General features: G+C 45.2%; 2 protein-coding genes across 4 annotated transcripts; one reads left to right on the top strand and one right to left on the bottom strand.

Annotated features, from left to right (window-relative positions):
- Positions 1–276: 276 nt before the first annotated feature.
- On the bottom strand, positions 277–6360 carry LOC104017119 (CDC42 small effector protein 2-B-like). Of its 3 annotated transcripts, none has more exons than XM_087743923.1 (4): positions 5743–6360; positions 3994–4207; positions 3461–3562; positions 277–2923 (listed from the first exon to the last, which is right to left on the bottom strand). In XM_087743923.1, exons 2-4 carry the CDS (start codon positions 4045–4047, stop codon positions 2849–2851), a joined length of 231 nt encoding a protein of 76 aa, XP_087600049.1. In that variant the 5' UTR covers positions 4048–4207; positions 5743–6360; the 3' UTR covers positions 277–2848. The 3 variants fall into 3 exon arrangements, with proteins under 3 accessions (XP_087600049.1, XP_009468389.1, XP_087600048.1); XM_009470114.2 differs by having other exon boundaries at positions 5732–6359; XM_087743922.1 differs by lacking the exon at positions 5743–6360 and adding an exon at positions 5012–5071.
- A 3817-nt stretch (positions 6361–10177) lies between these two features.
- Positions 10178–12721, top strand: LOC104017120 (nicotinamide riboside kinase 2). The gene is given in 7 exon segments (XM_087743734.1): positions 10178–10500; positions 10726–10816; positions 11283–11328; positions 11459–11645; positions 11886–11957; positions 12620–12693; positions 12696–12721. Coding segments are annotated over 7 exon segments (522 nt in total). The 5' UTR covers positions 10178–10474.
- The last annotated feature ends 529 nt before the right edge of the window (positions 12722–13250 follow it).

The raw sequence follows: 13250 nt of genomic DNA, 5'->3' as shown, positions 1-13250 counted from the left end.
CACCGTAGATTAAAAAGTTTGATCCTTTGGTCATATTTGCTGTATTTTATTCCAGTCAAGCTCAAAAGCCGTCAAACAAACAAAACACACCACAGTGGAGTAACAGCTTGCATAGAGCAGACAGAAAAGACTTGATGTAAAATTGTGCTCTCTAGTGGAGAAATTTAATTTTGTGCAATAAAAGTTCAACCCACGCCGATCCATCCACTTGACCAACAGGTTTTCAGGGTAGAAAAAATATCAAGATTTTCCACAATATGAAAAGAGTGCAAGTGCCTAGTTCAACAGATTTATTATAACCAACATAGATTTATACTGAGTTACATGACAGATTACAGCTAGATAAGGTTTCTAAATATACAACAACAAAAAAACCTAAGTCCTAAGACATGCTTTTGTTTGTTTAGATTTTAAAAGTAATGGCACCTTTAATGCAATAGCAAAACATTTCCTTTTAATGATGTGACACTTTAATAAGGTCCTATATAATACTATATAGTCTGATGAAAATAGGTTAGTTTTACAACAGATAGGGCTACTTGATTTACATAACGAAAACTAGGATTTTTCTATAAATAAATGTTTAATAACAAAATTCTCTGTTGATTTGTTTTTAGAGAGAAGAACTGACATGCTCACCAACTCCTTTATTTCTAGTTATGCATACACCACTAATCTTAAACATACTGAATGGTCTTCAGGAAATACTAACTCCAGTTCCATTTGTTTTTTACAGTGTTAACAAAATACAACCCATTTTCTTCATGACAGCTGCCCTACCACTGTTTTTTCTGGGCAGGTATGGACCAATGAACGCATGAACTCAATTTAATAGCTGATGAATTAGAATCTATTCTTTAAACAACTTGGCCACTTTATGCTTCCTCAACAGTACAAAGGATTTAGCTTCTTTGAACTCTGTATCTTAACTAGGCTGTTGGAATAAATCTGAAATTAGAAGACAGAAACACACAAGATTTTAAAAAGCTAAATGTACAGCTAACTCATGCTAATTTAAAAATATACTAAAATTTGGCACGTATTCTAATTCAAGAGCAAGGATCTAGCAAGATATGGGTATTAGATTTCTCTCATGTGGTGGCAGAATGTTATGATCAGCTGTTGACTATTACAGAAAGTAACATTCTCTCTTCTTCTTTGGCCCTTAAAGATGAAATATAAGGGGAAGAGGAGCGTTTTTTTGAGTGCATACAGAAAAACAGAGCTACCTTTCATGTTTTAAGTTCCCTAGTATACTCAGAAAAGGCAGCCTAACAATTCAGCAAAGCCAGCAGTCTAGATTTAAGAAGTATCACAAGCCACAAACAGAATCATACAAGTTACAAGATTTGCCAGCTAGAAGTTTTTTTAAAATGGAAAAAAAGTTCATAACTGATCTTAGGCCTAGAGTAAGGAGGAGAGAATTCCACTGACTTCCAGCACAACTGGTGCTAATACAGCAGCAATTTTAACACTTGTATTTAGTTAATCCCATGACAGCAAGCAGATTTCCTAAGCTTCTGCACTGGTAGTCATTCAGAATTTCGAGCTGGGGAACAGTTGTCAGTGATTGGGTAAAAGAAAAACCTAGCTCTACTTCAGCAGTTTTGTCATATCACTTAACAGAAAGATGAATAAGAACTAAGTAGTTCCAAAACTAAAACTAATAGAACTAAGTAGTTACTAAACTGTAGTTTGGGTATGGCTAAATATCCATATTTATTAAGTGCTTGAACTCTGCAAGACACTGTTTCCATTTAATATTCTCCTGCAAGTTTTCACAATATTCTTTAAATTTCTGTCCTTCACATGGCTGTATCACTTAAACCATACCTTTTATTTAAGCCATATGCAAGAAAAAATTCAGTTAAAAAACCAAACAAACCAAAACCAGTCTCAAAATTAAGGAGCCAGAAAGACAAGTGATATATCCCTTGAAGTCCTGTTTAGTTACTGTTACAGATAGGTAACAGAGAGAGTGATCTTAAATATGTTTAATTTAAAATTCAGTAGTAGCCATGCAAAATTAACACACAGTTGTGAGCATATTGTAGCATCACTGGAAGTTAACAGGTACATATTATTAGCTCTGTTGTAGTAATACCTGACAGTCACACTACTTCATGAATGGAAGGGAGGCAGCCCAGTAATTGAGAGAAATGTCTGTTTTTCTAAGCCTCATTCGAAAGCGGGTATGTTTGCAAACCCTCTATTTTTATCTACAAAAGCATTATCACAGCAAGGCAGAAGTTTCACTGGGTTTTGCAGACTCGGCTAACTGTGTTACGTTAGAGTTTGTTCACCATCAAAAGACATTAAAAAAATACTACAGTAAAGCTCAGTAGATTTATGCATTAGGTTGTAAGCCATCTAAAACACAGGTCCAAAAGTTATATATATATATATATAAGTTATAAAGGCTACAAGATCCTACTTAGCATTCAGTTTAGCCCACATAAGAAGTGCAAACATGGGATATCTTCCAATTAAATCAACCTCCGCATTTCTTGATGGGAGGAAAAGACAGAGACCAAAACCCCAGACAATTCATACTGACTTCCAATCCCATCCTACCAGACAACTTTGTGAGGTTTTTGGGACACAGCTAGGAAGTCATCCACAGTGACAAATTATAGTTGCTACTACAACACTGCCATGACAGACCATTTTAAGGATAATTTACAATAACTCCTTCAGAAGCTATTGTGCAAAGAACACCAAAGCTTGCACTGACCTATTTATAATTGAAGTACTCTCCCTACTCCATGATAAAGAGGTTTTAGAGAATATGAAAGCACGGTCCAGGGGGTCCTCATAAGGCAGAGCAGATTTCAGCCTTCTCTGTTTCTTATATCTCAACAGTTGCAGAAGCGCCATTTGTGTAGCCACCTTTAGACTTCATGTGGTCCTGAATTGATACAGCCTAGAAAAAAAAGTTTATTAGAACATGTATCTTATAAAGTCTGTTTTTGAGAGCAATTATTAAAAGCATCAATTTGAAGAGGCAGGGGAGCCATATGTTTGCAGTGCTGGGTCCTAACGGTAGCAGGGAGAAATAACAACTAAACCCAGGATTGTTAAACGCTATTTTAAGTCGGTGCATAAGATGGGTCTTGCTATCCAAAATCCATTTATTCTTACATCCCTCACCCTGCCACAGCTTTGACTTCAGGGTGATGTGTTATCTGGACCTAGTATCAAGTACATCCACAGAGTCCTTATCCAGAGGGTCTCATCATATGTAAAGATACTGGGGAAACAAGCACTTCTTGCTGAATATATCTTCCACAGTATCTTATATTTACAAACCAAAGGACAGTTCTGTTCTGACGCTATCCTATTAATGCAAAAAAAAAAGTCCAATTTTTCTCTCTCTTACAATTATCTAGTATTTTATTAGCTAGCTGCTCTACAGGTTACTGAACGGAGATTTCTGCTTATCCAAGAGGTGCACACTTACCGATGAATAGTCACTACTCATCTCTCTTGCCCCAACATGTGCAGTGTGTACAAAGTTCATTGGTTCTCCTATCATATTCCGGTCCAGTCTCCGACGCCTCTTCTATAAGAAAGAAGATTTCTTAGGTCTCTATTCAGAAAACATGAGCAGCTTTCAGACAGAAATAAGCAGCTGAGTTAAAAACCAGACAGTGAGTACTGACCCCTAATGACTCGTCATGGTAACATGGTTTCAGACTGCAATAAGAGAGGGTCAAAGTCACTTTTATTACTGTATTACTGCTAATTGAATTTTAGAAAAAAAAACTTCCTTTAATGTTGGAAAGTCAGGGCCTGAGAACTGCAAACACTCATATGGCCAAAGCTTCTGGTGAAACATATGTAGTTTAAACGTAATTTAACTGGTCTGGTTTTAGCTTTTGCATTACTTAACCCAAACTAGTCAGAACAACATGACAATGAAAAGTGTTTTCCACATAACCAAAAGGCAAACTTTCAAATCTGATAAAGGATGGCAGTCATGCATCTACCTACCGGCTGGGGCTGTTCACCATTGCACCAATTAAAACAAACCAGGAATTCAGTCATTATATTTTTCAGTAGGTAATAAGGTCTTGTTAAGTGTAATTATTTCTCTGGGAGTTAAAGCAGCTCAAGGACCAAGATGCAGTTCCTAAAGTGCGTTTAGGAAGGAATTGCTTGTGCAGATTCACTAATAAAGATCACAGAAAGCATCTGATGAGTATACCTGCAAAGAGATTATTATTTAAGTTCATACTAAAATATATCAAAGTCTTGTAACAGTTATTGAGCAACAGACTTTTCAGAAGACTACAAGACTGCAAAATTCTTAAACATACCTGGGCAGAAAAGTAGCATCAATTTAAAATCAGTATGTTCATGTCAGAAATCAGGCTTGAGAACTCTGCACATTTACTCCCAGACAGATGGTAGTATAAGTTCTGGTTTCTTTACAGAAGCGCAATAAAAGCAATGCTAGAATGAAGTCAGGTCTTGTTCAACAGTCTGTGATCTGACTGTAAGAAGAGCTAGCCAATGCTTATGAACTATTTAGTATTTTGAAAGAAAATACCTTTGAAGCACAACAGTTTGAATGTTTAACAAACAGGTGCAAAAGAAAGTTTCCTTCTTACATCTGATATAGTTACTCTTCTTAGACATAGAAAAGCTCAAAGTAAAGAGTATTCTACAACTCCAAAAAGCCCTTAAAAGAGAAAAAAAGAGCTTTGTATATCAGCAACAGAAACCATTCATCAGACAGAGCCTAGAGCTTCCCAGAATGTATAAAACTATTAACACAGCAGCACTCCCGAACTGGAGACAAACAGGAAACTCACGGACTTTAAGTGCCCTGAAGCTATGACAAAACCCAACTTTTTAGTGGTTACTAACTTTTTTTTTTTTAATATCTTCCTTCAAATGAAACCCAAGGCTATAGAGTAGCATTTCATATCATCTTTTCCAAACCCCAGATCATTAAAACAATATTGTAAGATGTTAATTTATTAAAAAGGATCTTTTTAAAGCTTACAGCTTAACAGAAGTTACAGCTTCGTCAGTTCAGCCTTTCTGAACCCCCACTGAAATCTTCACAACCAAACAGCATACGCTTCTCCCTTCACAGGCATTTCTTATGTAGTCCCACGATTACGTAATTAGCGCATCTATTTCTTTCACCTTTGTGGTTTTCTTACACTTCATCACTTCTCACACTTCAAACAGATCTTTTAAATTTCTGCCATTTATCTTTTGAAGCGTTTGTTATGTTTGCCTCAGCTTTAGGTGGCCTATATGACACATTATTGCAGAATGTGTCATACACTATCCCATTTTTTCCTGGGTGGTTTTAATACAACTCATTATCTGGCTCAATTATCATTTTTCACCTCACTTCATCCTCTCACAATGGTCTTTATCACCACTGATGCCTTGTTTGGGTGCAGCAAACAAGTGGCCCACAAAACCATAAGAACACACAGAAGCGAGAGCTTTTGCCTACACTTCACATTAATTGCAGATTTTTGGGGGTTTATTTAACGTTAAGGAGGCTGTATCAAAGCTAAGATTTTCTTAAAAATCATAAAGTGTGTCCCTGTGCAGTAATAACCTATTCTGAAAGCAGACTGACTGAGACAAGCATCAAATTAGACAGAGAAACATCCCCAGCCCAAAATAACGGTTGAACGCCCCCTCTCCTCCTGCTGTACCCCCCAGCATTTGGCCATCTACCTCCGTGGGGCTCCGTGCGTACCTGGGTGTTACCTGCTGCTCCCGGGGAGTCCTGACGGGATGGTACGTCCTCATTCAAGCGCTGGCACGCAGCCAGCTCCTGTCTTGGCAACTCCAGGGCGTTTACAGTTCATATTCCCGGGTTATAATTAATCCCGATTGCTAAGCAAGAATGCTTCACTGTGATCCCATACCGTGCGACGGTTCCTTTGCTCTGTAAGGTGTTGCGGAAGCCTGTTGTGCACTTCACGCTTACCTACAGGTGTCAGAAAAGCAGAACGGAAACCAGAAATAGCGCCCTAGTTTGGCGTCAGGTTTGTGCGGCCGTGCAGTTTTCTCAGCACTATCCATACAGCCTGTGGCTCACTTCCACCCCTGCGGCAGCTCTGCAGGTGTCCTCCTGGCACACAGCAGCGCTGGACGCCTTCCTGTTGTGTTTTACAACAGAACTCTTCTTTTCCTCTGCATGAGTCAGAGTATCATCCTCCAGGATGGGAATGTCTGCGCCCGGGCACAGGACACCACCTTCCTCCCAGGGACTCAAGGTTTCCACACTAACTGGAAGAATTTAAAAAACATCTTCATGCCTTCAGGCTCGCCCAGGACTAATAAAAGCCAACAAGAATCCCCAAACCGAGGAGAAAACAACATTTTGTCACTGTTGGCACACAGACCAGAACTGGACAATATCCCGTTGTTCTTTCTCTCTATTTTTCACCATAGCAGCAGTATCATCGAGGAGACAGAGACAAAGGGCCAGGGAAATGGCTAGCACGCGCAGCCACAGATGTTGAATGCGATGGGCAGGATGCACAGCCATTCTGGAGTCCGTAGCCTTAAAGCGCCTGAGAGCTTTATGAATGTTTATATATACTTTACTGAGCATAACACTCAATTTGTTCTATCATTGCTGTGTATTAAAAAGTATTCAAAATATTCTGTATTTCACTTACCAAATACCAATTCTATATGAAGTGGAAAATGTTTGCCCGAATCAAAACAAAAGAATCCTCCCTTTCCATAGACAAGAGAGATGCACGGTCATCTTGATAAATAACATCCACTAAACATACCTATTCTTCACAATTGGCCTTTAGACTGAAGGTCTGATCACGACAAATCCTTGACTCTGAGCTGATAGTGAAAGACAATGAGTGTAATGTTAGCATATATCATCACACATCAGATGCAGGCTACCATCACCCTGCCCCAAAATTCTTGTTAAATTGTGGTAACTTAGTCCAGTTGTTGCCATTTTCATTCCAGCTCTGCCGGTACTGAATTGATGTGAGAGAAGCATAATTCAGCCTAGCTGCCTTTCTAAAAACCACTGTGCTTCTAATTTGTTCGCTATCCTTACTTTGCTCGTTTGATATTTACATCATGTTAAAATCCTGAAATAGTCGTACATTTACATATTGGAATGGCAAAGAACAGCAGAACTTGCATTTCTAGATCAAAAAGTAGTTTTGAACACAAAACTTGAAGAGTGCATTTTGCTTGGTGTAAGGTGGAGAGTAAAAACCAATAAATTACCAAGACTTTGGAAGAACCTTGGAGCCAAACAGCTGAAATCCTGCTGCAGAGTGAACTTAACTGCATGGAAGTGCTCTTCAATATCTTCATCAATGACACAGACAGCGGGATCAAGTGCACCCGCAGCAAGTTTGCAGATGACACCAAACTGAGTGGTGCAGTCAACACGCCTGAGTGACGGGATGTCATTCACAGGGACGTGGACAAGCTGGAGAGGTGGGCCTGTGTGAACCTCATGAGGTTCAACAAGGCCAAGTTCAAAGTCCTGCACCTGGGTCAGGGCAATCCCCGGTATCAGTACAGGCTGGGGGATGAAGGGATTGAGAGCAGCCCTGAGGAGAAGGTCTTGGGGGTACTGATAGATGAAAAGCTGGACACGAGCCGGCAATGTGCTCTTGCAGCCCAGAAAGCCAACCATCTCCTGGGCTGCATCAAAAGAAGCGTGGCCGGCGGTCGAGGGAGGTGATTCTGCCCCTCTGCTCTGCTCTGGTGAGACCCCACCTGGAGCACTGCGTCCAGCTCTGGGGCCCTCAGCACAGGAAGGACATGGACCTGTTGGAGCGGGTCCAGAGGAGGCCACAAAAATGATCAGAGGGCTGGAACACCTCTGCTATGAGGAGATGCTGAAAGAGCTGGGGCTGTTCAGCCTGGAGGAGAGAAGGCTGCGGGGAGACCTTATTGCAGCCTTTCAATACTTAAAGGGGACCTACAAGAAAGCTGGGGACAGTCTCTTTAGCGAGGCCTGTAGTGACAGGACAAGGGGTAATGGTTTTAAACTACAGGAGGGTAGATTTAGACTAGATATAAGGAAAAAAAATTTTCATGATGAGGGTGATGAAACACTGGAATAGGTTGCCCAGAGAGGTGGTAGATGCCCCATCCCTGGACACATCCCAGGCCAGGCTGGACGGGGCTCTGAGCAACCTGATCTGGTTGTAGGTGTCCCTGGCCATTGCAGGGGGATGGACTGGATGGCCTTTAAAGGTCCCTTCCGTCCCAGAGCATTCTAGGATTCTATGAAATAGCATCCTGATTTTACTAATATATGTACAGATTACAAATTTGGTTGGAGATGTAGTCCTCAAACTACATAACAATGCTATTATGTAGTATGATTATATATTGACCTTCTGCCATCCTGAAGCTTCATAGAAAGCTGAGAACAGGGTTTTACCTGAGACCTCCATTAATTTAGGTGTGTTGGTATTGTTAATCTAAGGAATTTGGGTGTAGTCTCTGAGGAGATTTGAAGCTTCTCCTTTTAAAAGCTAAGTAGACACACACATTAAAAAAACCCACCCAACCAACCAACAAACCACCAAGGCAGCTCCTCTCTTTCAAAGTGGAAATGAGCTTAGTCACAAAATGAAAAAAATGCATTTTTAACTAACTGTCCATTCCCCCTCGAAAAAGAAAAGCCAAGAGACCAAATGATGTGTTCTGTTTGGAAGTTAAAAATAACTGTGAGAGAAATCAACTGAGGTTTGCCTGGAGTCTTACCAGAAGAAAATTAGTGAAACTCACAAAAAGGTGAGAAGCTGAATGGTTGGCAACACACCAACCACTGGTATTGTAAACATGTTGAACTGAGTTACTAGCTTGCAAATTATGGAATTTAACGTTACTAAGAACAAACTCAGATTAGATTAAAAAAAAAAAAAAAGGCTGTGACCATAAGTTTTATTTTTTCATAGAAGGGAAAAAGTCTTAACAAGAAGAGGTGTCTCTCGGGCGCAGCAGAGTTCCCAGTCCTGCAGTTTTCTGTGGTTTGCAGGAGCCCAAGCACTGGCAGCCCGCAGCCGAGGGACAACCGCCACTGCCCAGGAAACGCCGGCTCCTCCAGTTACAGCAGCAGGGAACTGCCCTTCCGCTGAGACCTGGGGAGCACAGGGGATAAAGTCTCCATACTAAGTTGCCCAGTCAAATGTCTACGTGCCCATTAAAACTCCCTCATTTCATGGCCTAAGGACGGATTTTGACCTTGAACGCAGAAGATGCTTGCACAACCGCTGGCGCATTTTACTCTGGAAAACTGCAGGGGTCACCCTGCCACAGAGCGCAGCACATCGCTCGCAGGATTCGCTCCCAGCTTTTCCCACTCGGAGCAGCCCTGCCTTACCGAGCCCCGCCACAGGGGAGGCGACGCCCGGACAGCCCGACCCGGCGCCTTTCCCCGCTCGGCCGCGGCCCTCCGGGCAGCTGCAGGCCGCAGCACGACGGCGGCGCTTGGCGGGCCGCCCCCGGCAGCGGGGCGAGGCGCTGGGTGCGAGCGCAGCTCGCCACGGCTGACAGCCGGCCGCTCTCTGGAGCGGGGCGCGAAGAGCCCCCGAGCCTTTGGGATGGGTGCCTTAACGGCTCCGCACGGCGAACAACGGCCTCCGCGTCACTGCTAACACGCTAAGGGGCCGCCGGAGCCCCTGTCACCGCGCCCGGGCGGAGGCGCGGAGCGCAGCGCAGCCTCAGGAAGCGGCAGCGGAACCGACGCCTGCCCCGCCCTCCTCAGGGCGCGGGGCTCGGCCTCGCCCTCCTCAGGGCGCACCCCCTCGCTACCACCGCGAAGGAGCCGAGCGGCGCCGAGCCGGCCGCCGGTGCCGTCACTGCCGGCGGGGCCCGGGACGCGGCGCCTGAAGGCTCCGGCGGCGCCCGGTCCCGCAAGGGCCTGAGGAGAGCGCGCGGCCCCGGCGCGGCGCACCCGCACAGCGCCGCCGACACCGGAGCGCCTCAGGCGCGCGATGCCCCTGCCATTGGTGCAGCTGCCCGCCCCCAGCGCAGCGGCCAATGAGCGCCGCCGGGCGGCTGCGCTGTAACCCTATCGGGCGTGAGTGAGCGCCTCCCACCCAATAGCCGCGAGGCGCCCGCGCCGCGGGCTCTCCATTGGCTGCGGCGGTGGCGGCGGCCGCCCAATGGGCGCGCAGGAGCGTGAGGGGAAGCCCCATGCAGCGGGTGCCGGCCTCCCTTTGCGGAGCGCTCGGGTGCGGCGCGGACCAGCTCTGCTGCTGCTCCCTCCTCCTCCGACCATGGCGTTGCCCGGCAGTTGACGTTGGGTTTCTCCCCTCTCTACCTTCTCCTCTTTCTCCAGCCCCTTTCTTCCCCCCTCCCCCGGGTCCCGGCTCAGGCACGTAGGCGGCCGGTACCGGAGACACCGGGTCCCCGACCCCCCCTTCCCCCCCTGCCCCAGCCCCTCAGGAACAGGCTGTAGGAGTCGGGCCGGGCGGCTGTCGGACGCGCCATGAACATCATCATCGGCATCGGCGGGTGAGAGCCGCGGGGCGGGCCGGGGGCGGGCGGGGTGGGGGGGGTGGGTGGGGGGCGCCGCTGCCGCCGGGGCGCTGGGCCCGGCCGAGGCGCTTCCCTCCCCCACCGGCCTCCTCGTGCCGCCGCCGCAGTGGCGCGAGCGCGGAGGAGGGGGTGGGGGTGGCGGCGGCCGGGCGCGCGCACGTGGCCCGCGGCGCTGGCTGAGGGCTGGGCGCTCTGCCGCAGGGTCACCAACGGAGGCAAGACCACCCTCACCCGCCGGCTGAGGCAGGCCCTGCCCAACTGCAGCGTGGTGCACCAGGATGACTTCTTCAAGGTGAGGCGGGTGCCCGCCCGGCCGCCCGCTGCAGGCCCCGGGAGGGCGAGGGGTGACCCCCGCGTGCTTCCGCCCGCTCTTCCTGGCGCCCTGCCCGCCCTCCGCGCCGCCCTGCCCGGCCCCGCAGGTTCCCCTGCCCTCCTCTGCGGCTCCTCTGCGGCGCTTCGCTGGGTGGGCTGGGCGGCGGGGGCATAAGCCTGCGCTGCAACGCGTCCCGCTGGCTTTCCAGTTTCTTGGAGTGCTGTACCGTGTGCTCCTGTTGGTGGGAAGATAGAGGAGCAGGCTGCTTTATCTTGGCCTCGTTACTACTGCTTTTTATCTGCATGTAAAGAAACCTGGTGGAGGGTTAAGATTCCTCTTTGCAGCTTCAGGGTTCGGATCTTGCATCTTGCTTTGAAATGGGTATCGAGGTTCCCAGTAGCTGTGCTGACCGAGCAGTTTTTTTTTTTTCTTATCACTGTTTCAGCCGCAAGATGAAATCGAAGTTGAAGATGGGTTTAAACAGTACGATGGTAAGGCTTTGCTACAGCGTTATCAAAACATACCTCAAAAACCTCGAGTATTTTGATCCTTTATGTGCACTATTTTTGTACTAGACGATACGTAATTACTGCTTAATGATAGTTGTCTGTTTTGTCTTAGTGATTAGTGCATTAGATATGGAAGCTATGATGAGTACCATCAACGCTTGGATAAAAAACCCAGTCAAGTTTGAACGTTCTCATGGGATCAACAACACGCTGGATGCCCAGATCTTGGAAGATAAGGAGGGAGGAGATGAGAGAGTCCACATTCTTATTGTTGAAGGCTTCCTACTTTACACCTACAGGTAATCAAATGTGACTTTATATATTTTGACTTTTACATGATTTTACGTGATAGGCGAGCCTCCAAGGGAATAAAGACCTGTTCTAAACCAAGAGTTAGCAGCTGGTATTGACTACTGGTGAGTTTAGGTGTCACAAATCGGAAGATAGCTCTAGATACAGGAAATGGATGTAGTTTTACCTTTCTATTTCTTGCTACTAATCAAACAGTCTAGCTGTAACCAAACATGTATCTCTTTCAGGCCACTGATTGACGTATTCCACCATCGGTACTTTCTTTCCATTCCATATGAAGAGTGTAAAAGGAGAAGGAGGTAAGTGTGTGTTTCTGAGCTCCCTTGCCAGCCCAGTAACATCTTACTCTATTCAAGACTCGGTTTCTCTAAAGCTTCTAAAGAAGAAAGGATAAACACTAGTGTAGCTGCTGTGTTAGAAGACTGTGGCTTCCTTCACCAAACCAACCCAAAAGCTTTCTACCAAACCACTGTGAGAGACAAATGCTCAATTTCAGCACAGACCTTTCAATAGGCTTTCTCCCTTTCTGGTTTTCCAATGATACGGTTCCCAGGTCTTGAACTACCCCGGGGTTTTATATTTGGCTGTATTGTTGCACACATACGTGGTTCTTAATGCAAATAAAACCTGTTAAACTTGAAATTACGTTTCAGAGGAATCAGCAGACAGCTATTTTACCCAAAGTTCTGCTAAAGCTTTAAGAGAAGGCTTAATCAATATTAAGATGAGTCCGTTTTAGGAATCCTTTTTGCATCTTGAACACACCCACACATCAAATAACAACTTTTTTGGGGGTATCTTTATGCTTGCAGCTTATGCTAAATACTGACTTTTGATAAGCTCAGAAACTACATTGGAGGCAACAGCGTCAGGCTAGTGTGTAGAGAAACTGAATGAATGATCTGTCATTTCCCTAAACTGTAATTAGACTGCACTTGAATAACAATGTCTTAATTTATAGTTCAAGGAATTACACTGTACCAGATCCACCTGGATTGTTTGATGGCCACGTTTGGCCTATGTACGTAAAGCACAGGAAGATAATGGAAGATCTTGGAGTTGATGTGGGTAAGTCTTCAATGACAAAAGCACTTTTGAAAGATTGCTTTCTGAGCGCGCTTTTCAAACCTGGGATATACACGCTGCTTAAATGCATGAGAGGAGTCGAAGCAGGTGGATGGAGTATATTTCTCTGATACCAGTCAAGTGCATGCTTTTTAAATTAGGATCTGGCAGGCTTACAGAAACATTCAATTACAGCTCTCTCATTTTACTTTCTTACTTTAAGTGCACTTGAATGGAACAAAATCAAAGGAGGAACTGTTTAACGACGTGTATGGACAGATCCAGAATAAGATTGAAGAATTACTTAACATGCAGGTACATGTTCATGCTTATAATTGCAACTCAAAGGCAGCCCTTTTAGAGGCTACATTGAAAAAGCATGAAGCTGCAACTTGAAATATGTTCATGTGTATCTTTCCGTTTAGAAATAAGCTGCTGATGATGATTCTTGTGGGTGAAGATGATTCCTGTTTGCTCTGCGCTGTCTACCTGACTGCCACTAAAGTTCCAGCTTCTGTGAAGACTCT

Source organism: Nipponia nippon, unplaced genomic scaffold (assembly GCF_047370975.1).
Source record: "Nipponia nippon isolate SJK-2023a ecotype South Korea unplaced genomic scaffold, ASM4737097v1 scaffold_9, whole genome shotgun sequence".
In the NCBI taxonomy this organism is placed as follows: domain Eukaryota; kingdom Metazoa; phylum Chordata; class Aves; order Pelecaniformes; family Threskiornithidae; genus Nipponia; species Nipponia nippon.
Note: the sequence above shows the minus strand (reverse complement) of the source record. Positions and strands in the feature narration are given on the sequence as shown.